This window comes from Felis catus, chromosome E2 (assembly GCF_018350175.1).
Source record: "Felis catus isolate Fca126 chromosome E2, F.catus_Fca126_mat1.0, whole genome shotgun sequence".
Classification (NCBI taxonomy): domain Eukaryota; kingdom Metazoa; phylum Chordata; class Mammalia; order Carnivora; family Felidae; genus Felis; species Felis catus.
In genome coordinates this window covers 7,575,584-7,599,373 of record NC_058382.1, presented here as the reverse complement: position 1 = coordinate 7,599,373, position 23,790 = coordinate 7,575,584, and the positions used below count along the sequence as shown (strand labels likewise).

The following is a 23,790-nucleotide window of genomic DNA, read 5'->3' as shown; positions in this document are numbered from 1 at the left end:
GAAATGTAGTGGGTAGGCTCTCGCGATAGCTTCCGGGAGTGTAGCTTCCGGGAGTGTAGCTCCCGCGAGTGCTCCTCCCCTGTGATGGCGCCAATGCTAGTGTGAGATCGCCGCGTGACGTCACGGGGCGGCAGCAAGGGACCGGAGACATCAGGGCTTGTAGGGAGAAGAGTCTCCAATATTTACTGAGCCAGGAGGAAGGGCCGGGGTAACCGAGGCCAGGGCAGCAGCGGGCTGGTAGTGGGGGGCCGTAAATCAGACGAAGGTGTCCACTACGGAAGGAGGCGGCTTCTCAGCAGAGATGGATCCCCGGCCTGGAGGGGAGCTGGCAGCAGCCTGCGGGGGAGATACAGGGACTAAAAGGCTGGGGCAGAGAGATGAGGAGGGGCAGACACCTGGGGGCAGGGACAGACCAGGGTGGGGGTGGAGGAAGATCTAGAGAGAGGGACTGAGACCGAAAGGGGGACAGAGACCTGGGGGATGAACAGAGACACGCAGCGAGAGAGGTGGTAGGGTCCCAGCGAGAAGGGGACACAAACTCAGAGAAAGGACGCTTGGACAGAGATAGATACATAAGGATTCAAAGTCGTGGACTAGAAGGTGGAGACACAGAAATAAAGATCAGTCAGCAGAGACCGAATCAGATCTGCAGAACCAGGCAGAGGCGGAGACCCAAGCTCCGCAGAGCACGGGGCGGGCAGGGCTTGGGGAGGGGGCCGCACCCAGGAGGCTGCGCCAGAACGCGGTAACGGTGGCAGAGCCCGTGACCGCGCCTGGCTCTGCGGGGTTCTCCCTGTGGGTGTGCACGGCGAAGCTTCGTCCTGTGGGGCCCGGGGGGCCAGTCAGCTCCACGTCCACCACGTGCATGTCTGCGAGGCTGGGGCAGGCAGGGCGGTCAGTGTGGCTGGCCCGGCCCCAGCCCGAACCCCAACCCCCACACCTTAGCTCACCTGAGGTCAGCCACAAGCACTCCAACCACGCGGTCAAAGCCCAGGCTGGGGGCAGCCAGGGCAGCGGCCGCCATGGTATTGGAGTTGCGGGGGGCGAAGGGGCAGAGCCCCCGGACGGGACCTTCATAGAGCACCGTGCGATGCTCAGTGCTGCGCACTGCAGCCAGCGGTCCCTCAAGCCGGAAACCATCGGGGTGCGTGGCCATGGTGACACGAAGACTCTGGAAGTGACAGCCAGGGTGAGGGGATCGGGGGTCTCTGGAGGTCCCCCTCTGGATCGCCGGGGAGCCCAGCGGGCCCTCACCTGGAGGCCCCCAGCTGCGTCCAATCTGGTGATGTCCTCAGTGCCCCACAGGGCCCCCCGGGCCACAAACACAGCATGGTCCCAGCGGTGCGAGGCCTCCAGGAGCCGCTGCTCTGTGGCCTGATCAGCCAGGGCTGAGGGGGACCCCACCTGGGGCGGATGGAGCGGGGGGGGGGGGTCTGAGGTCAGGGGATGGATGCCACTTCGGGGTGACGCGGGGCCAAGGCAGACTGGGCAGGGCTCACCAGGAGATTGGCGTGACGCAGGATTTGTGCCCCAGATTCCTGGATTATTTGGGGATGGGCCACTTCCACTACAAGGTCGGGGTGCCTGGGAGAAGGGAGAGATGGGGGAGGGTCTTGGAGAGGTGTCGGACCTCTCCTCCTCAGATTCCCTCAGAGTCTCTGGAGGCCTGTCCCTCTTCACCCTGGCCTGAGAGGGGAAGCAGAATGGACAGGCTTGTCCCGCTTCTGGTTTGGCCCAGAGAGTGAGAGACTGGCCTGCGATCACAGCACCTAAGGGAGGCCAGGACAGGAGCTCCAGGGAGCCCCACTCATGGTGAGATCACTGACCTCTCCCCGAGGGCAGCGAGGTTTTGGAGCTGCAGGGAAGGAGGCACGCTCCCTGCCATTCGTCCCGGGTCGCGGTTCCAGACAAAAACAAGTTCGAGGCCCAGTTCTGGTCCCTGAGTCAGCAGGTGAGAAACAAGGGACTGTCCTGGGGAGAGGGAGGGAGACCAGAGAGAGGGGACTGGGACCCAGAGGGAGGGGGACAGAGAGAGGGGACAGAGACCCAGAGGGAGGGGGACAAGGACAAGGACAGGAGGGAGGGAGAGAGAGACCCAGGGAGCGAATGCCAGAGATGAGGGAGGGGGTACATGGACGCAGGGGGCGGGCGGGGGCACACAAAAACTTGGGTGGAGGACAGAGAAGCCGGAAGGCGGGACAGGCGGGGCGGACACCGAGAGAGGGGAGGGGGCCCCGTGGGGTCGGGGGAGTGGAAGATACTTAGACAGACACAGGCAGAGCCGGGGCACAAAGACACGGACGAAGGTGTGTTTGTGGAGGGCACGGGGTCTTGGGGGCTTCAGAAAGAGGCCCGGGAAGGGGCCCAGAGGGTCAGTGACTCACCAAGGCGGCCGTAGCCCACCACCCCGACTCTCCTCGGGACCCTGTCAGAAGCCATGACCCTGAATCTGAGCTCTGGCAGCTGCTCACCGCCCCCGTCCCCGTCCCCTCCAGGCCTGGGCAGTGGCTGATCTTTGGACGTTGGACCCTTGATCCTCTCCAGAACCTTCCCCTCTCCCCACAGTGGCCCAGCGGCGGCGGAGAGGGTGCAGGTTCGCCAGGTGGGGGTGGGTGAGACTCCCGGGGCAGTGGGCGCGAGGACTTGGGGTTCCGGGGCCCCGGGGGCCCTCACCTTGCCCAGCCCCTTCCTTCCTGCATTCTACCTCCTCCCTTTCTGCTGATGTGGAAAATTTCCTCTGCAGTCCCCAGCCCCCCTTTCTGCCGGGCCAGGTTGTCATGGAAACCGCATCCTGCCTGGGGTGGGGGCAGAGAGGGTTGGGAGTGAGGGAGAGGAGACGGTGTTGGGGACTCTGGGCTCTCCGTCCCTTGCTCCTGCGTTTCCGGCCCTGTCCTTGGCCCTGCCGCGCCCCCGCCCAGCCCCATGCCTCGCGCCCGTGTTTCTTGTCTACCTCCCTCCATGTTTTCCTCCCTTGGTTCTCTGTCCCTGACTCTCTCCTTCCCTCCTGTCGCTGTCTCAGGGCCTCTCCCTGGACCTCCAGCCCCGCCCCATCTTCTCTGGGCTGGTGGCCATTCCGTCCCCGGCTGGGCCAGGCCCACATCTCCTGCCCGCCCCGAGTTCCCAGGGAGGCCGGGCCTGGTCTCCGCGCCCCATCTCCCCACAGGCAGCAGGAGCTGGAGTCCGGCTCCTCCCAGCTTCCACCACCAGCCCTGTCCCAGTCTGCTGGGCCCTCAGTTCACCTTGACTTCTCACCTTTCACGCACCCTTCTTCCAGCCACGATGCCATCAGCCCCCACCCCCCCCCCCTCTTGTATTCTCACTCCCACTCCCGGTCCTCCCCTCCCCCGACTCCCAGTGACCAAGGAGAAGCCCCTGAGGCCTGGGGAGACCCCCAGGCCCCCCCCTCCAAGTGAGGCCCGGCCACCGCACCCTGCAGGTGCCTGGCACTGGAGATGGCGGAGGCTGCGGCAGCGCGGCTCCCCGCCCCCAGCCGCCACCTGGTACCCGCCGCAGTGTTGCCATGGCAACCAGGATCGCACCGAACGAGGACGGGAGAGAGAGCATGAAAGGAGCGACGGGGGAGCCGGGCTCAGAGTCCCGGGTCGACAGGCAGGGGCAGACAGACGCAGACAGACAGGGCCGGAGACCCCAGAGGCAGGCGGCTGTCAGGTCCCTAAGGGAGGAATTTGCTTTTGGAGCCCCAGGTGGGGGAGAGAGGGGACGCCGTGGACCCTCTGCTTCCAGTGGCCTGGGCCCGGCTAGACAGCACTAAACGGCATCTGCCCACTGTCCCGGTGGACCCGGCTGGCACCCACCTGCTGGCTCCTGTCCCTCCCAGGGCTCTGGGTGAGCCCCCCGCCCTTCTGAGTTACAGCGCGGCCCCCTCCCACTCCCGGGCCGACCCGTCCCCCTGTCCTGCCTCGGCGTAAGCAGGACAGAGGCGAGGCTTCGGCCCGCAGGCCCAGCTACAGCGGGAGCACATCACTCCTTCCCCTCCTTCAGCCTGACTCGCTTTCTCCCCCCAGTGCCTTGTGGGTCGGCAGAGGGGACCGACGCTCTGGGTTTGGCTCTGTGGCGGGTCGAGTCGCGTCCTCTAAAAAGGATCTGTTGAAGTCTTGACCCCCAGGACCTGTGCACGTGACCTTATTTGGAAACAGGGTCTCTGCGGACGATGCCGCGAAGACGAGGTCGTGCTGGGCCCTGATCCTGTAAGACCAGTGTCCCTATAAAACAGGGGAAACCCGGACAGGGAGACGGAGTGTGCGCGGAAGGCAGGCCATGTGGAGACGTGGGGGACGTGGGGTGCCAAGGAGCTGGAAGAGGCAAGAAGGATCTTCCCCTAGAGGCCCCGAGGGGGAAGCGCGGCCCTGCCCACGACCTCGATCCTGGGCTCCTGATCGGAACGAGGAGCCTCCCAGCCTGTGGAGCCAGGGAGCATGAGGTGGGGGGGCGGGGGGAGGCTCACGTGAGCCGCGGAGAGGTTAAACACAAGGGCCAGGTGTGCGGGTGACTGAGCCCCTCTCTGGGGCTCTCGGGAGGGGCGGGGGAGGGGGCCTAAGACCACCCAGAGGTGCTGACCCTGCCGCCCCTCCGGGAGGGGCCCCTGACACCTGACGTTTCCGTCCTCTCATGGCACCGCCCCTCCCCCCCCCCCCCCCCGCATTCACTCTGTTTTCTGTCCTCTATGCTTTCATGACCAAAAAAAAAATTTTTTTTTTAACTTTTTCCGTGTTTTTTTTTAAAGTAATTACAGAGCAGGTAGTCATTGACGCAAACCTCCCTTCAGTATCAAAAGAGTCTGTGGGGCGGGTGAGGGCGGGGGGGGGGGGGCGAAGGTGGGGGGCAGGGCGGGCAGGGTGTCCGGAGGCTCTGACCGCGCGCGCGTCGTCCGTCTCTTCAGTTTCGGGGGCGGAGGGGCGGGAGGAGGGGGACAGGCGTCAAACTGCAAAAAATGAACCGTAAAAGGAGGGTTGTCGGGGAGGAGGGCAAAGGACGCCCCCCCTCCCCGGAAACCTCCTCTCTCCCCTGGAAGGCGGAGGGCGGGGAGGGGTCGCTAGAGAGAGCGAGGCGGGAAAGCGGAGGGTTCCAGCCACTTCTCCCGAATCCTGCATCCCCTCCCTTCGCCGGGGCTGGGGGGGGGGGGCGGTGAGGCCAGAATCGCGGAGGCGGCTCGGTTCCCGGCGCCCCACCCTGTCCTCGCCGGGGTGGGGGGGGGCCGCCCTGGGGTCCGCACGCGGGCGGGGCTTCGAGCCCTCCTTCCCCGACCTTCCCTGCGCGGTCCGAGAGCGGCGGCGGCGGCGGCGGCGGCGGCGGGGCCGCGGGGAGGGTCCCAGTCCGGCCCGGGGCCCGGGGGCCCCCGCCCGGCGGCTTCAGATCTGCGTCTCTTGCACATTCTCCTTGGAGCCGCTCTTGAAGAGTAGAGGTTCGTGGATGGAGTTGAGCCCCGGGGGGCCCTTGCCCCCGCAGCCCCCGCCGCTGGGGTTGCCGCTGTAGTGCGCCTTGAAGGCGGCCGCCACGTAGTGGTGGTGGTTCAGGTGGTCGCGCTCCAGGGCGGGCAGGGCCAGGTGGCTGTCCCCGCCGACGCCCCCGCCCCCGGCCACGGCGGCGGCGGCGGCCACGGACACGGCCGAGGCCGCGGGCAGCTCGTCCTCCACGTTGATGATCTCCACGGTGCGCGTGGGCCCGTGGTGCTTGTGGAGCTGGTGCTGCTTCCGCAGCTTGTAGAAGGCCACGAGCATCACGGCGGCCATGAACGTGATGGCCACGAAGCAGCCGATGATGATCTTGGTGGTCTTCATGACGTCGTCCAGGTCCTTGAGGGCGTTCTCCGTCACGTCCGTGATGGGCACGGTGAACGCCTTCTCCGTGGGCCGCGAGGAGCGAGGGGCGGGCGCCGTGGTGGACGACGAGGCCGGGCCAGCGGCGTCCCCGGGCCGGCCCCCGCCCCAGACGCCGTCCGTCGTGGGCCCCGGCGGCTCCTTCTCCGTCCCCCGCGGCTGCAGGGTCTCCTCTCCGGGCTGCGTCTCCAGGGTCTCCACGGTCACGGTGGTGAAGTAGGTGTAGCCGCCCCCGCCCCCTCCGCCGCCGCCGCCGCCTCCCGGGCCGCCCCCGCCGCCGCCGCCGGCACCGCCGGCACCGCCGGCCGCCACGGGGTCGACGGCCGAGACGTTGAGCGTGGCCGAGGCCGTGGTGTTGCCGGCCGAGTTCGTCACCATGCACGTGTACTGGCCCGTGTCCTGCACGGTGACGTTGGTGAAGTTGAGCGTGCCGTCGTGCAGGACGGAGATGCGCACGCGGTACGAGCCGTGCGTCATGAGGGTGCCGTTGGGCGTCAGCCAGTTGACGGACGTCATGGAGGTGCCCGTGCGACACTTGAGCTCGGCGGCCATGCCCTCGGTGACGTTGAGGTCCGTGGGCGGCTCCACGATGACGGGCGCGTAGCAGGTGAAGTGCGACTGGTCCAGCTCGCCGATGTAGCGGCCCTTGAGGCCGGCGGGCGCGTGGCAGCGGGCGCAGCACGTCGTGTTGCTGGGCACCGTCTCCTTGAGCCACCAGCTCAGCCACAGCACGTCGCAGTTGCAGTGCCACGGGTTATGGTTGAGGTGGACGCGCTCCAGGCGGTGCAGGGGCGTGAAGAGGTCGTGGGGCAGCGACATCAGGTTGTTGTGGGACAGGTTGAGCTCCTCCAGCGACTTGAGGTCGTCGAAGGCGTTGCGCTCGATGGTGGCCACCTGGGCGTGCATGAGCCACAGCTTCCGCAGGCTGGTGAGGCCCTGGAAGGAGCCCGGGCGGATCAGGTCCAGCCGGTTGCCGGACAGCTCGAGCTCCTCCAGGCGCACCAGGGCCGTCAGGTTGGGGATGTCCTTGAGATTGCACATGCCCAGGTTGAGGTAGCGCAGGTTGACCAGGCCCTCGAAGGCCGCCTCCGAGATGTACTCCAGCCGCTTGAGCTCGCCCAGGTCGAGGCGCCGCAGGGAGGGCACGCGGTTGAAGGCGTACGAGGGGATGCTCTCGATGGGGTTGTTGCGCAGCCAGAGCTCCCGCAGCTTGGACAGGTACTCGAAGGCCTGCGTGGGCACCGTCGTGAGCCGGTTGTCGAACAGCTCCAGCGTGTTGAGGCTGGGCAGCCCGTTGAAGGCGCCCACCTCGATCTTGCGCACCAGGTTCTTGCTCAGCTGCAGGATCTCCAGGTGCCGCAGGTGCTTGAACGTGTCGGTCCGGATCACCTGCGGTGGGGGAGGGGAGACACGGATCAGCGAGGCCAATGCTGGTCATCGGAAAGTCACGAGAAGGCGAGAATGCGGGGCGGGCGAGGGCGGGCGCAGAGCGGGCCCCGCCCCTTGCTGGTGGGAGTGTCAGACGGGAAGACCACCCTCGGGAAACGACTGGATTGTTTCGGTTAAGGCTAAACAACCCCCCCCCACCCCAACACACCACCCGGCCCTTCCACTCCCGAGTCTTTTTTTCCCCAGGAGAGAGGAGAGCAGCTGCCCATCCAAGGTTCTGTGATGGGCGCCCACGGCATCTGCGTTCGTGACCGCCTGACCGGAAACGACCCCGACGTCTGTCAGCCCCGGAGAGGCACACGCTGTGTGTCCGTCCGTCTCTACGGTGGAACACGATTATCCACACACACCACGAATCTCGTGGGCCGGCATCGCGTTGAGCAAAAGAAGCCAGGCCCAAGAAGGCGCGTGTGGTGGGGTCCCGTCCGTTCCACGTCGTTCGTGTGCTAAGAGGCCCTCTCTGAGTGTGTGTATGTGTGTGTGTGGGGGGGGGGGGGGGCAGGCCAGGCGGGAAAGGGGCGTGAGAGAACTTTCTGGGGATGATGGAAATGTTCCCAATCGGGGCGGTGGCTACGTGGATGAATAAGATGGTCAGACCTCCCCGAACTGTTCAGATAAAAGGGGGGCATTTCATTATATGTAAATTACACTCCAGTATGTAAATTACACCTCCATAAAAAAAAGGATTAAAAATACTTACACCAACAGTTAACATGCACTGAGCCCTTCTTTGGCACGGGACACCGTTCTAAATGCTTTATGGGCAACAACTCACTTAATCCGGCAAACTGTCCTACGAGGTGGGTACTTACTCAGTATCTGCAACTGTGAAATCCATCAAGCTGTGAAAACCAGAAAATTGTTCATAACTTTGGCACCAAATGCCACTGGGTGGTAGGGCCCGATCAGAACTTGGGGGAGGCTATTTAAAGCTTTTATTGATCCCACTCATGTGACTATTCAAACACTTCACTCTAGAAATATTCCCACACTTGACGAGGTTTAGAAGAGCCAGGAGGTGCTATCAGATATATGCTGCGCATTAGTACCTCACCTTTCTTTTCTTTTTTTAAAGATTTTTTAAATGTTTATCTATGTTTGGGGGGGGGCGGGAGGGGCAGAGAGAGAGGGAGAGACAGAATCCTAAGCAGGCTCCACACTGTCAGTGCAGAGCCCGATGCGGGGCTCAAACCCACGAACTGTGAGATCACGACCTGAGCTGAGACCCAAGAGTGGGACGTCCAACTCAGGCGCCCCAGCGCCTCACCGTCCTAACATCCGATGCCAAAACACATCTGGCCTCAAGGGTTCCACTTGGCGGTTTATGAATGATCTCCACCTTAGCAGGAGGCAGAGAGAGGGGCAGTGACTGACCCAAGGTCACACAGGACGGACTTGGGATGGGACTGAGGCTGCCGGCCCCCAGAGTCCCAGCTCTTAACCTCTGAACTTGGCCGCCCCCTCTCAGGCTGAGGCTGAGGGGTCACGGGGGGTGGGGGGCAGTGCTGGGCTGGGCCTGGGAGGCGGAACCTTACCAGATTCTCCCTCATAGTCATGGTGCTGGGTACACTGAGACCACTCAGCCATCAGATGGCATTTCTGAAGCCTAGTTAATGCCTTGGGGGGACGCTTCATTGTAATCTTAAGGGGGAAATGGAGAACTCTAAACAGCATTCCATGCGGTCACGGCTTCGTAGGATTCTACGTTAAAGATTTCATTTTGGGGGCGTCTGGGTGGCTCAGTTCATTACACGGCTGACCCTGGATTTTGGCTCAGGTCATGATCACATGGTTTGGGAGATCCAGCCCCGAGTCAGAGCAAGGCCTGCCTGCGATTCTCCCTTTCCCTCTCTCTCTGCCCCTCCCATGCTTGTGCTCTCTCCCTTTCTCAAAGTAAATGAACTTAAATAAACAGATAGATAAATCCTTTTTTTTTTTTTTTTTACCTAATCTCTATGCCCAATGTGGGGCTCGAACTCACAACCCTGAGATCAAGAGTTGCACCCTCCACCACCTATCGATGCAGCCAGGAGCCCTGTGACTTTGTAGAACTTTAAAAAGAAGCCGAAGAATTAGGTGTTCTCATCTATGCACCGAGAAAAGACTGTCAGGAACTACTCCAGGCTCTTCTTGGTAGTGAGCTTGGTAGGGATTATGGGAAATTTTTATTCTTTCCATATATTAAAACAAAATTTAATGTTTATTTATTTTTGAGAAAGAGAGAGAAAGGCAGAGAGAGAGGGAGGCACAGAATCTGAAGCAGGCTCCAGGCTCTGAGCTGTCAGCACAGAGCCCGACGTGGGGCCATCATGGCCTGAGCCGAAGTCGGGACACTCAGCCGACTGAGACACCCACCCAGTTGCCCCTCTTTCCATATGTAAAAAAAAAATATTTTTTAATATTTATTTTTGAGAGAGAGACAGAGTGGGAGCGGGGAGGAGCAGAGAGAGACGGAGACACAGAATCCGAAGCAGGCTCCAGGCTCTGAGCTGTGAGCACAGAGCCCGATGCGGGGCTCGAACTCATGAGCCGGGAGATCATGACCTGAGCTGAAGTCGGACGCCTACCGACTGAGCCACCCAGGCGCCCCTTTCCATATTTTTTTAATGAACAAAAAGTTACTTTTATAATAAGTAGAAAAACACTTTAAAAAGTGTTTTGGTTTTTTTTCCTTAACCTGAGAGGCACCTGGTTTAAGGAACAGTGACAACATTCCCGGTCCTGCCATAATCTCAAAATAACAACAGTCACTACTTATGCCAGTGCTATGCAGCAGAAATGCAGTGCGGGCTACATAGTTACTTTTAAATTTCCTAGAAGCCACATGAAAGAAACAAACAAACCCCAGACAGGTGAAATCAATTTCAAAAATATATTTATTCAACCCAGTATATCCAAAATGTTACGATTTCAACACATCAACAGAACTGACGAAGGAGGTACGTTACACTCTCTTTGCACAAGTCTCTGAAATTCCATGCGTGGCTTGTAGCCCACGCGCTCAGTGGCCCCGCGTGGCCAGCGTGTTCGGCTGTGCAGATGTACCGGGTGCTTCCTTGACTCCTCGATGCTTTCTGAGTACGACTGAGTTTTATCCTCCAGCAGCTTTATGAACTGGGACTGGTAGTGCCCATTTCTGACAGTGCCTGGAGGAAGCCAGTGGCTGCGGCACCATCTCTTAACATCTTTGTACCATTGGGCAGACGCAGGTGTGGCCGTGAACTTGGGAGCCCGGTTCACGTCCCCTTCCTCCCCCCCGCCCCGCCCCCCAGCTATCAGCCTAGCCCATTCTGAGCCTCCCACCCAGAGCCGGCCACGAAGGGAGAACGGGAGTCCCTTTGGGGGCCACGATGCCCGCGCTGGAGAGTGCTCAGGGGCTCTTGACCCATCGATAGTATTGTTGTTGGCATCCGGTGGTGCACCATTGGCCCCAGAGCCTGTGGAGGGCAGCTCCTGGGGCACAGAGCCCCCTTCCGGCACATCCAGCTGAAAATCAGAGGCGAGAGCCTGACACTGTTCTCTGCTCTCTTCTCGGTTCCCTGTCTCACCCCCTCCTCTCCATCCATGGCCCAGCCGGGCTCAGCCTCCTCCTCTCCCGCCCGGACACCTGGCCCCAGACGTCTGTTTACACCCACACCCCCGGTCCCTCCAGGAACCCCCATTATTCCCAGCGCAAGATTCTCCCGCTCCGCACGGATGGTGCCATCCCATAATAAGACCCAGTCTCTGGGCAGCCTGGGTGGCTCAGTCGGTTAAGCGTCCGACTCTTGATATCAGCTCAGGTCATGATCTTGTGGTTCATGGGATCAAGCCCCACGTCAGGCTCTGTGCTGTCGGCATGGAGCTTGCTTGGGATTCTCTCTCTCCCTCTCTCTCTGCCCCTCCCCTGCTCTCTAAATAAATAAATAAACTTAAAAAAAAAAAAAGACCCAGTCTCCACCCTCCAGTGGCATCGATCGGCTTGGCATGAGCTCCCTTCCTCTTCCAGGGTCGCTCCCTCCCCCTGTCCTGCTCTCAGCAAGTCCCAGAACACAGCCCCTGGACTCTGCACTTCCTGTGCCCTCTGCCAGGAAGACCTTCCCTACTTTTTCTTCTGGCCTCCTGCCATCTGCCCTTCAACACCCAGCTCCTGTGTCACGAGCCCCCAGCCCCTGCCGCAGCTGTCCATATGCCCCTGTCACCCACCCGAGTCCAGGCCCCTCCAGGGGTCACCGCCGCAGGGCTTGGAGCACAGCACTGTCTTGGGGGTCCTTTCTGACGAGAACGGAGGTCCAGTCCCTTCCTGGAAACCAGATTCCCGAGGAAAACAACCCCTGCCCCCCGGCAGCTGGCCTAAGCAAGGTGGTCTCTGTGGGCTCAGGGCGAAAGGGGTAGATGACGAAATACATCTGGGCTGTTAAAACGTCGCGACCTTCAGATCACCTGAATGGTTTCCAGGAACAGTGGGATGAAGTTTGGGTGGTGGAGGAAAATGTACAGCTCAGAGCAGGAATCAGGACAGGCCCCACCTCTCTACCACGCATTCGCTAAAGTCCCCTGCGGGTCTCTGGGGATGTTAGAACAACAGAGCACATTTCCATGGGCCTTTTCCCCTTGCTGATAAAAGTATTATATATTCATTTTAGGAAAAAGTATACGAAGACAAGAAAGTCAACCATGGGACATGTATTTATGTTAACTTACGTGAACAATTTCATATATATCCTTCCAGTCTTTTCTCTATGCATACAATGCAGAGATATCTCTTTTTCATCTTTTTTTTTTCCTCATATTTTACAAATTTTGGCGACATAATATACTGTCCTTCAGGGCACCTCCTTCAGTTGGTTGGGCGTCTGACTCTTGACTTTGGCTCAGGTCATGATCTCATGGTTTGTGGGATTGAGTCCCGAATAGGGCTCTACGCTGACCGCTCAGAGCCTGCTTGGGACTCTCTCCCTCTCTGCCCCTGTCCTCCTTGCACCCTTTCTCTCTCAAATGAAATAACTAAACTTAAAAATACACACACACACACACACACACACACACTTAGGCCCTGCATTTCCCCTTAATAGTAGTACACTGTATTTTCCCATATCATGATATATACTTTGAAAACAAGTTTCATGGCTATCCAGAATTCTTTCCCAGGGCTACGCCTCCTTTGGGACATGGAGATGGAATTGCCAGGGTCAATTATTTATTTTCCTTAACACACTTCTGCCTTCTTTAAGTTCCTGCAGTGAACAAAGCTAACTTTGTCCCATAGAATGGGACAAAACCTCGGTAAATGCTATCGGTAAATGCTATGGCAGGAAGGAGTCTGTCTAAAGCGTGCTGGTGGGGGAATGGGTCCTCGCTGGTGGGGGATGGGTCCTCGGGAAGGTCCCCCCCCCCCCCCCCCCCCCCCCCGGCCAGGGAGTGGCACCTGCGGGATTTGACCTCCAGGGCTGGAGGGAAGGGGCACAGCACGCTGGCCTGGGGTCTCTGCAGGTGGCTGGCGGTGTGGCTGTGCCTGCGTCTGAGACTGGGGGCAGCCCCAGGACCCTGAGAGGCCCTGGGGCTTGGCTCCTGCGGCCTCATGGGTCACTGCACCCTCGCCCCCTCCTCCGAGGGCGCAAGGGGGAGAGTCTGGCCGGCTGGTCCCAGTGCGTTCCATGGGGTGCTACTCCACAGCAGTGACAAAAAGCTTTTCTGATCAAACAGGAGCCGCGCGGTCCCTCCTGGAGGTGCCGCTGCCGGGGGCTGAAGTTCTGGGAAGTCCTGCGGGAAAGGACAGTTCCACTTCGCTCCACTCTGGGTTTCCCAAACATCACAAGCACAGAACCCTCCTCGCAGGGTGCCTTTGATCATCGCCCTGGGAAACGCTGGTGTTGCACAGAGCAGGCCCTCACTCGCTGTTTCTATTAAAAATAATAGTAACGGGGCGCCTGGGTGGCTCAGTCGGTTAAGCGGCGACTTTGGCTCAGGCCATGGATCTCATGGTTTGCGGGTTCGAGCCCCGCGTGGGGTTCTGTGCTGCCGGCTCGGAGCCTGGAGCCTGCTTCGCATTCTGTGTCTCCCTCTCTCTCTGCCCCACCCCCGCTCACATTCTGTCTCTCTCTCTCAACAAGAAATAAACATTAAACAATTTTTTAAATAAATAAAAAAATAATAATAGTAACAACAATAGCAGCAGCAGCAGCTGGAGGATCTGGCCGTCACTAATCACCAGGGAGAGAATGAGGTGAGCTCTTAAAAAGTTAGACGTGAGAGTTTGGACAGAGAATTCTAGAAGGACAAGTCCGCTGGTCCAGGTTCCTGAGACACCGCGCCTTCACTCGGTCTTGGTGGCACTTAGTTCTGGGGCCTCCCTAGGTCCCTGCAAGCGGAGCGGGAGCGCACTGAATGCCCGCTTGCTCCTCCCTCCTGCCAGGGTCCCAGCTCTCAGTGCGGTCCCCCAGCCCAGCTTCCTGGTCCAAGGCGGGCCTGCAGCCTCAGACCCCACGCCACCTGTGGCCTCCCCCGTGGGGTTGGTTAGCAAGCCTGTGGTTCTACTCTTCTGGAAGGTCTCACAGCCACAGCCCATCTCCAGGGTCTTGCCACACCCAGGGCCTTCCTCTGGAGCCTTCCATGGCTCCCCAGTGCTCTCAGAGAAGAAGACTCGGGCTGCATCAGAAGCCCTGCTTGGCCTGGCACCTGCGTGCCTCTCCCCTCCCCTCTACACGTCCCCCCCGCACCCTCACTGCCGCCACCGCCCTAGCCATCCTCACTCCAGTGACCTTTCACAGCCAACTCCTGGAACTATCTCACCAGGTCCTCCCCCTTTACATATGCTGTTCCCTCTTCTCAGCTGCCCTTCCCTTTTCTTCGGCCCTTTTCTTCCAGCCCAAACGTCTCATTCATCATTCATTCATTCATTCATCCATCCATCGCTTTTTATTTCGTGGGGATAAAGCGGTTCTGAAGGAGCAGATGGGGGAGGGGCCCTTCCCCGTGAAAGGGCATCGCAACGTCCACCTTACAAAGCTATCCTCGAGGCTCGGGGGAATCGCTGACATCTGCCCGGCACGGGGTGTGGCACTGCAGGTGCTCGCTGAGCCCCAGTGACAAGTGCCAAGTTCTGGGCTGCGCATTCTCCATTCAAGGCGGCTGTCCCCCAGCAGCCCCCAAGGCAGGTGTTGTTAGGCTTTCGTTTCAGAGAAGGAACCCGCTTTGCCAAGTCGCCCAGTGAGGAAGCAGCAGAGCCGGATTTGAACCTGCAGGCTGAGGCTCAGTGGGGTCCAGTGACTCAGTAGGGCTGCCCGCTGCGCCCTCGGGGAAGGGCACAAGTGCGCCATCTCCCCGACCCTCTGCATAGAGGGACCCCAACTACAGTCTGTCCGCAGCGTGCCTCTCGGCAGCGTCTGAGGCTCTTCCGGCTCCGCATGCTTTGTCTCAGTTGCCACGGGAAGGGTGTGCGTGGAGGGAGACGAAGGGCATTTCCCAGGGGGGGTGGGGTCCCCCCAACCACTTTACTAATGCGCTTGGGAACCGAGCGGGACGGGGTGTTGCTGCAAAGGAAGCCTGGTTTTATTGAAGATGTGCTGTAGGGTTGCTTTAAATAGCGAGTGCTTTTTATTTTTACCAGGATCCCAGTAGTTGTCCCTTCTCCGCAGGACGCCTGGGGAGCAGCCTAGTGGGGAGTTGCTGGGTCTGGGTTCGAATCCTGGCTTTGCTGCCGATCGGCAATGTGACCTTCGGCAAGTGCCCTACTGTCTCTGAACCCTCTTTCCTCACAGGTACTGCACGATTACTGTGAGGCTTGGACACGATCGTGAGTACTTGGAGCAGGGCAAACATGCAGTATATATATACATATATACATATATATATATATATACACATAACATTGTCGATTCAGCTAATAATGATCATGAACATTTGTGCCATCTCTGGGCATCCAGTGTCTTCCTCAGCATCCTTCCTCTACACAGGCTAACATGCAGTTCAGACACCACCACATCCCTGCTCATAGTCCTCCCATGGCTCCCTATCACCCTTGATGTGGGGTCAAAGGCCCTGCAGGCCTGCCTCAGTGCCTGTCCTCTACTCACTCCAGCCATATGGAAGTGTATGGATGGATTCCATAGGCTCACCAGGCTCTGCCTAGACTCTCTGCCTTTGCACCGAGGCTGTGCCCTCTGCTTGGAATGCTGTCCTCCTCCTTATTCTCTGGGAAATTTCGCTTGCCTTCCCCCAGCAAGCCCTTTTTGTTCCCCTGCTCACTAAGGTGTCAAACACATTCTCTTCTCACATTGCTTTGACACGTCCTTCTCCTCGGCTAGGCTATGAGTGTATGAGTAGAGAGTCCATCTGGATGGTTTCCGCATTCCCTGTCCCCAGTACGAGGCCTAGTTCATGGCCGACTTCAGCCAAGTGTGTTGAATGAATAGCCCAGAACTGACAAGGCTCTGGTTTGGAGAGCACCCAGTAACGCCAGTTGATGTGGGCCTATACACCTTTTGGCCTGGGTGACAATGCCACCACGTTGAAACCCTTAGTGATGGAACATGGGAGCTGAAAGAGCACTAGCCTTCTGGTTCCAACTTACTCTTTTTTTTTTTTTTTTTTTGGTAAGCATTTGCCATTTTTTTTTTTGCTTTCATCCATTCTGACCTGATGTTTTAGGTGCGTCTTTTGGATTTTTTTAAGTTTATTTATTTGTGTTTAGAGACAGAGAGAACACACACAGAAGGGGCAAAAAGGGGCAAAGAGAGAGGGAGAGAGAGAGAATCACCAGCAGGCTCCACACCATCAGCATGGAGCCTGATGTGAGGCTCGAACTCATGAACCGTTAGATCATGACCTGAGCTGAAATTGAGAGTTGGGACACTTAACCAAATGAGTCACCTCAGTGCCCCTGGATTTTGTTTTTAGTACAGTCTGAAAATTGCTGTCTTTTAACTGGAAGTTTAGTCCATTTACATTTATTGTAATTACTAATACATTTCGAATTATTCTTACTGTTACTTTGTGCTTTCTGTTTGTCCTGATTTTTTGCAGCCTATTCTTTCTCTTTTCCTGTCATCTTTTTCATTGATTTTTTTTTCTTATTCAATTTCCCCCCTCTACTATTTTAGAATCTATATATTTTCCTTTTCTCTTCTTTTAGTGGTTACCCTTAAAATTTAACACGCATACCTAAAGACTAAAGTCAGCCAGTTCCTCTCTTCTCCTCCTCTCACAAACAATACAAGGCTGATCCCATCCTGACTCTGAAACAAAATGCCATCCTGGGCAGGTTCCCAATAAGGCAGAAGGGGAAAGCCGTTATTTGTTAAGTGCCTATTGTGTACCAGACCTTGTATTAAATGCTCTGAGGTGGTGATCTCATTTAGTCCTTGTAGAAATCCTGTCACATGGGTGTTGTCAACCACACGTCCCTGCCTCTCTTCTTATTTGATGGTTTACTGCTGAGGAAATGGAGATTCAGAGAGGAAAACTTATCTGCCTTTGGTCTCACAGATCCAAAGTAGCAGAACCAAGATCCACGTCTGCTTTTCCTCAATCTAAATAAATACAAAGTCTCCATCCGTCTGCGCATCCTAAGCCAAGAGGGTTGGACTCTCTGTTGGTTTCAATGTAGTTTGAGCCATGGGGCCTGTTCATTATTCAGCCATCACCCACGTGTTGATTTGCTCATTTGACAGATATTCTTGGAGTGCCTGCTATGTGTCAAGGATCTTGCTGGGCTCTGGGGATCCAGCCGTGGACAAGAAAGAAGCAGCCCTGACTTCCCACAACCTGATCTTGAGTGGGGAGGGCACTAAACATAATAATTATGCAAATGATCCTTTAAATGGCAATGGTGTAAACAGATCATGGGTGCTTCCCTGGTTGTAGGGGGAGAGGCAGGTGTGGGCCGTTGTACAGCACAGCTTGACCCTCCCCCTCCCCCCACCCAGAGCAGATGATATTTAAACGGGGGGTCACTGTTGTGACCGCTGACACAAAGTAGGATGGACAAGGTGGGGACTGGTTCTTGGAGTGGGCAAATCCCCCTTCCCTCCCAGCCTAACATTTGGCCTGGCAGGACACTGATGTCCTCCTATGTTGCAGAGGAGGTAGTCCTGGGGTCTTGCCTCTGACAGCAACCTAATAGCCAAGTACCCTTGTCCCCTCGCTTCTTCAGCCCGTGGTTGCTGAGCCCTCTTCCCCCTAGGCCCGGCTCTGTGCTCACCGTCAAGGGTACAGACACCAGTCGGACAAGGGAACGTGGCCCCATCGATGACCACTCCCAACCCTAAGAGGCGGGGGGGGTGTCTCTCCTTCATCCTGGAGCTTGGTCTATTACTTAGGGGACTTGCCACTTCAGCTATAGTTGGTAAACATTACTAACACTGAAAAAAAAAATCCCACTGCATTCTGTTGGGGTTTTTAAGAAAATAAACTGTCAAGAATTCCTTTATTAACAATTTAACTGTGGTGGGAGATGATTAAGTGAATTGTTCATCTAAACACTATTAAGATAAATTGTTCTTATACGTTTTGAACGTACTGAACCGACAACGAAGCTTAGCAGCTCGCTGTCTTTTCTTGTGTGTGTTAGTGTTTTACATTCACGGTTTTAAAAACATTGTTATTTTTCTGTACTAAGTGCTTTTACTAAGTGCTTTTATGATGACTTCTCCTAGTTCCTCCTTCCCTGAGATAAGGGCCTTGTGCCTCCTTTTCCATGGGGATTTCCCTGACCACCGGGACCCGCCAGGAGCCTGGCAGGCTTGGGTCTAGACTCAGCTTCCCCAGGCCTCAGTGTTCTCTTCTGTAGCACAGGTGCAGGGGCCGTGAGGACTAAGTGAGAACAAGCCTGTATCACTGCAACACAGTTCAGCCCAGGGGCAGGGTGGCCACTTAGGACACAGCATCTCCTCCTTCAGTGAAATCCACAAATGTCACTTCTGTCACTAATATTACCTTGCCCAACAATAGGTTCTAAACTTGTCCCTGTTCGAAGGTTCCAGGCCATGCTGGCACTGACTTCTACTGGCAGGAGCCCAGAGGCTCCGGGCCCCACCTTCCAGGAGCCATATTGGGTGAGGGCAGCTGGGACCAATGTGTCAGCCTCCACAGCACCCCTGCCCCCACACCCACAGGCCGACCCTCAAGGGCGGTGGGTGGGGAAGGGCTCTGGCTAGCGCTCAGTGGCCCCCGCTATCTATCTCAGGGGAGAGAGCTCAAACCCCAGGGCTCCTCAGCACCCCAGACCACTCCTGTGCTCAGACAGACTTGTCTCGCCCCTGCCCCAACCCAGCTGGCTGCTCTCGCTCTTGCTCGTGGGCCCTGTAGCCTGGTGGTTCAAGCGGTGGGGTCAGACAGCTGGAGTCCTGATTCGGGCTGCCTCTCTACCACTTCTGGGACGTGGGTGAATTTTTTTTATTTTTATTTTTAAAAGTTTGTTACTTTTTTTTTTTTTTTTTTTTTGAGAGAGAGAGAACCCCTCTGCACTGTTAGCACAGAGCCTGGCACAGGGCTCGAACTCACGAACCCTGAGATCATGACCTGAGTCAAAGTTGGACGCTCAACCGACTGAGCCCCCCCCCCCCCCAGGCGCCCCTTGGGTGCATTTTAGACCTCTTGGGGCCTGCTTCTCCATCTGCGCGATGGGGATTATAAAATCTACTTCTTAGGATTGGTGAGGGAATTAAACGTCTTTCCACACATGAGGGGCTTAGTGCCTTCGAGGTTAAGTGCACCATCTATGTCTGCACCTGTCACTTTCCTCCTCCTCTACACCTGAGCTTATGCTGTCCTGGAACGCCATCCCAGCCTCTGCACCTGCTCGGGGCCCAAGTCACTCAAGGCTCCCTAAAAACAGAAAAAAAAAAGCCTTTCTCCTTGCTAAGACTTCCTGACCATCCCTGCCCCGTGAGAAGTCTTTCTCCCAGACACCAGCTCCTCTCACCCATGTGTGTGACTGTCTATCCACACTCACCGGGCCATTGCCCGCCCTCCGGTCCTCCCCCTCATCTCCTTCCATTCATCCATCGGAGAGTTGCCTTCTCGGGCCTCCTGGGCCAAGCCCTGCCCTGTTTGCTGAGTCTGGCCTGCTCCTCACCTCTGTACCCCTGCCCCCACCCCAGACAGGCGTCTGAACCTGTGCAGATAATGCCCTGGGAAGCAGGGGTGGGGGACGGGGTGGGTACGATCTGTATCAGGAGCTAAGTGCACCCCAGCTTTGCCTAAGGCGGTGGGTGGGTGGGGTTAGGTAAAGGCTCAGGCGGGGTCAAAGACCTCCTTCCCAGTGAGGCTCCCTGGCCCCCTGCCCCCCATCCGGCTTCCACCTCCATCTGGTGAGCTCACGGGCCCTGCCTTCCCGTGTGCTTCCCTCTCTGCATCCAGCTGTGCAAAGGTCCTGCAGCAGAGCCTGACACATAGTAGTTGTTCAATAGGGAACTGGGGCATGAGCTGGGTGCTGCGGACTGACAGGCCGGGGCCAATCAGACGCAGAAGGGACAGGCGTTCGGGGAGCAGCCTGCAGCCTGCTTCCATGTGGGGAGGAGACCCCGTGCCCGGTGTTGTAAGGATTAAACTCTCAGTGTCTGGGGTCCACGAGGAAGTGTGCCTGGAGCCAGGCAAGTGCGGAATGTGACCCTGGCCCTTCAGAGGTGAGGTGTGTTTTCGGAAGGGCTGGAAGGGCAGGGCTGGGGCGGTGTCTGGGTCCAGCAGAGGGCACCCCCGAGTGTGGTGTGGCTGGGACAGGGACAGGCAGGCTGGCGAAGGGTCCTTACAGCAAGGGGAGCCCTGTCCGTCTTAAGGTCCAGGGATGGCATGGCGACTCTCACTGGGGCGGGGGGGGGGGGGCGGCAGTGCACGGGAGGCTAGGAGGAAGCTGGGGCAGGTGTCCTGATGAGCAAGGACAAGGCCAGAGCAGGGGCTGGCTTTGTGGACCGCATCAGGACTGACTTAGCTTTGAGCCTGAGGCGCCAGGACTACACAGAGCCCAGCCAGCTACGAATTAGGAAGCATCAGGAAATTAGTGTTGGAAAAATCAAATTCTGTAGCCAGTCGGCCTGGGCTAAGTCCCAACTCTACCCCCAACTGTGGCTTCTCCCACAAGGGTCTCACTTCCTGCACCACAGTCTTGCTGGTCCGTGAAATGGGGAGAACAGGACTTACAGGGTAGTTGTGGACAGAGCTCGGAGCATTGCTGGGAGGCTGCACACACACCCCTACTCCCACCCTCCCAAGCGGGAGGTGGGCTCAGAGAGGCAACCTGAGTAATAGAGGGGGAGATGTGGGTCTCCTGTCTCTCAGGCCTCAGTCTACTCAACTGAAAAATGGGGATCCCCACCTGTCCCTCTCCTGGGGCTCTCATGAGGCTCCGAGGCCACAAGACTCTGCAAGATGGCGAGACGCCCTCTGATTGGTTCATGTAACGGTTGCATTTTGGGCCAGTGGTGACGTGAACAAGTGTGTACAAGTACGATCAATGAATTTGGGGTGCCGCGGGGACTGGGGGGCCTTGACCTGACTGGGGGTTCAGGGAAGGCGCCTCTGGGGTTGAGTCAAGAAAGACAAGGGCGACCGTGACAAAGATCTCACTGTCAATCCTTGCTAGAGCTGCTCAGCTCCTGGCCCCTCACCGGGGTCCTCTCCCACCTTAAGTCCTCATGCGAATGCACTGCCCCCACGTGACGCCATGTCCCCAGGGCATCCGGGAGCACCTAGAATGCAGTGGCGTTCAATACCTGCTTGTCCAAAGAATGAAAGCATTGAATTTCTCAGCGGCTCTGTGACGGAAGGGCTGTTGTTATCCCCATTTCACAGATGACAAAACTGAGGCCCAGACAGGTTTGACAATGTGCCCGAGGAAGAGTTGTGAGTGAAGCCTCAACTGTCCCCACAACTGTTAAGCGCTGGTGCTAAAGAGATGCAGGGGAGAGTGGAAGAGCATTCCAGAAAGAGGGAACGTCCAGTGTGAAGGGGCCCAGGGGTGCAGGAGGCCGGAGGCAGGGGCCATGTCCTGAAGGGCGCTATCTCAGTCAGGGAAGGTAACAGGTGGACCACCTGGGGGCCTGAGCTCGATGGCGTCGGACTCCGCCACTTGTGACATGTGGCTCGTGCTGTCCTTCCTGGAGCCGGCTCGCTGACAGTCCCATTCCTGCTCCGGCCTGGAGCGCACAGGCCACTCTCCACGGCACGAATGGGGAGGAGGGACTCCACTACACCCGCCCCGGCTCGAAAAGATTCTATGTCGAAAGTCAGGTGGAGTAGGGACCGCCCCCAAACTGGAAACGGTCCGAATGCCCATCCAGAGGAACTGGATCAAGAGATGGCGGTAACTTCATCGGACAGAATATTACCCAACAATAAAGAAGGAAAAGGAGGGAGCGCCGGGCTACAGGAGAACGACGAGGAGACCAGGCGCCCGAGAGGCACAAACAGCAGCTGGGGGGGGCAGCGGTGTAGACGGTGTAGATGGTGTAGATGCACTATTCTGGCTGTTAGAAGTCAGGGGAGGGGCTGTCCCATTTTCCATCTGTCAGATGGGACAAACAATCCTGTCCTTGTGAGAATGAAGAGGCCTGGGGAAGGGAGAGCACTCCCAGTCCCCCGGCTCAGGGTAAATGCTCTGCGGTTTTTGGTTTCTGCTCCCTTTCCAGGGACAGGTGAGCGAATCCCACTACAGACTGTTGCCTTCAGCTCGTATACCATTTTGTACATATTATATATTTAAGTAGAAGTTTTCTTGATAACAAAAAGCACTAGGTGCCCTCACTGAAGAAAATTTAGCAACTGAAGAGAGTGAACAGAGGAAATGCAATTACCCTCCATAATGCTAGTGTGAGGGGAAAGGCGGGGCCGACGTTTCTGGGTGGTCCCTGCATTTTGTTTTTGCTTTCAGGACAGTTTTATTATTTTATTATTATGTTTAAAGTTTACTTATTTATTTTTGACAAAGAGAGAGAGAGAGCACAGCAGGAGAGGGGCAGAGAGGGAGACACAGAATCTAAAGCTGGCTCCAGCCTCTGAGTTGTCAGCGCAGAATGCTGATGCGGGGCTTGAACTCACAAACCCTTGAGATCATGACCTGAGCTGAAGTCGGAAGCTCAATCGACTGAGCCACCCAGACCCCCCCCCCCCCTCCTTTCAGGGCAGTTTTAAAACAAACTGGACGTCCTGCTTGCATCCTTTGAAAGCTCAGTGTTACATTCTAAGCATTTCCCTGTGTCCTCTGATATTCTTCGAAACTCTGTTTTAAATAGCTAAGTAACACTCTGTTGTAAGAATGCGCCCCAATTCACTTGACCAATGCCCTGATTACCAAGAACTGAGGCGGCTTCTGTTCTACACTTTGGCCCCCTTGGGCCATCCTTCAACCTCTCTCTGAAGCACCTCTGAGCACTTCTTTCGGGTGGGTGGATGGGTTTCTTAGGCCAGAAGCACACGTCCTTGCAGAGCACCTTCACACACTGCCCACACGACCTCCCGGTGGACCCCGAGGGACCCTGGTTAAGTCCACGCATGAAGTCTGATCCAGAGAGTCCCCCAAAGATGTTACCACGAGGCTCCCAAAGGGGTCCTGAGGGGGATTTTGTGGTGGAGGCAGCTCCAAGCCTCCTGGGTGTCTGTCCTGACTCAGAGGTGGGGGGAGGGCAGGAGGTTGGGGGGACACCCACCAAGGAGAATTCTGCAGTGGGTGGACACACGCACGCACACGCGCGCACACACCCTGATGTGGATGGCTCTTAAAAAACCCCGGGCTGAGTGAAAACAGTAAGACAAAGAAAGCCATCTATAATGCAGCTTCATCTACATAAATTAAAAATACATGCACACAATAAGCATTTTGCAAGAACACACACAAGCAGAAAGATCCACAGTAAACACATTAGGATGGCTGGCTCTGGGGAGGAGGGGAACAGAGCCGGGCCGAGGAGAGGAGGGGTAGGCCCGCCCCAGGTGGGAGCTGTGTGGGGTCCCTGGGGCATGTGGCCTGAGTGGCTTCAGGGCTGTCAGGGCTGTGAGGTCAGGGGGAAGGGGCGTCCCTAGGCCTCTGCCTAGAAGGTGACTCCACAGGCTTGGGCTTTCACGCCCCTGTCCCGTCTCAGAAACGATTAGGGGGCCCATGGAAGGCTGCTGATATTTAAAAATTATTTTGCTTGCAAAGGCCATTAAAACAACCATTTCCACCGCCTGCTGGCCCTGTCGTGTCCCAGGAGGGCGTTTGAACCCTCTCCAGAGATGGACACCACTGTTCTAGACGGAAGCTTTTGCCGGCACTCAGTGCACTTGGGGCTTTAGAGAAGGTGATGGAACCTTAGAGCTGCTCCCCAGTTCTTGTAGGTGCTTCAGGGACACACACACACACACACACACACACACACACACACTGCCAAGTCCCCAAGGCAGGGGCTCGGGAGCCAGCCGACCTTCCATTCATAGCCAACTATCTGCTATGCACCTGCTGTGTACCAGGCTCTGTTCTCGGTGCTGGGGGTCCAGCAGGGAGTAGGGTGAAGACCCCCTTCAGGGAGTCATTGTCTGTGCAGAGCCAGATGAC

General features: G+C 57.4%; 2 protein-coding genes and 1 long non-coding RNA gene across 9 annotated transcripts in view; 1 reads left to right on the top strand and 2 right to left on the bottom strand.

Annotated features, from left to right (window-relative positions):
* Positions 1–157: 157 nt before the first annotated feature.
* ASPDH (aspartate dehydrogenase domain containing) lies at positions 158–3,281 on the bottom strand. 4 transcript variants are annotated; one of them, XM_023245957.2, is made up of 9 exons: positions 3,253–3,281; positions 2,674–2,795; positions 2,385–2,425; positions 1,827–1,939; positions 1,500–1,584; positions 1,255–1,404; positions 951–1,171; positions 723–877; positions 158–336 (listed from the first exon to the last, which is right to left on the bottom strand). In XM_023245957.2, the coding sequence occupies exons 2-9, from the start codon at positions 2,777–2,779 to the stop codon at positions 293–295; spliced, it is 915 nt and encodes a 304-aa protein (XP_023101725.2). In that variant the 5' UTR covers positions 2,780–2,795; positions 3,253–3,281; the 3' UTR covers positions 158–292. The 4 variants fall into 4 exon arrangements, with proteins under 4 accessions (XP_023101725.2, XP_019674153.2, XP_023101724.1 ...); XM_019818594.3 differs by lacking the exon at positions 3,253–3,281 and having other exon boundaries at positions 2,674–3,225; XM_023245956.2 differs by lacking the exon at positions 3,253–3,281 and having other exon boundaries at positions 1,827–1,971; positions 2,674–3,221.
* A 1,438-nt stretch (positions 3,282–4,719) lies between these two features.
* Positions 4,720–23,790, bottom strand: part of LRRC4B (leucine rich repeat containing 4B) — a 63,013-nt gene continuing 43,942 nt past the window's right edge. For all 3 annotated transcript variants that reach the window (XM_023245954.2, XM_023245952.2, XM_023245953.2), the window contains one exon: positions 4,720–7,226. In XM_023245954.2, coding sequence (XP_023101722.2) covers positions 5,370–7,226 — 1,857 coding nt within the window. In that variant the 3' untranslated portion in view covers positions 4,720–5,369. The remainder of the gene's footprint in view (positions 7,227–23,790) is intronic.
* On the top strand, positions 5,308–7,998 carry LOC123382293. 2 transcript variants are annotated; one of them, XR_006590481.1, is made up of 2 exons: positions 5,308–5,422; positions 7,473–7,998. It is a non-coding gene; the product is annotated as an uncharacterized LOC123382293 (long non-coding RNA). The 2 variants fall into 2 exon arrangements; XR_006590482.1 differs by lacking the exon at positions 5,308–5,422 and adding an exon at positions 6,315–6,444.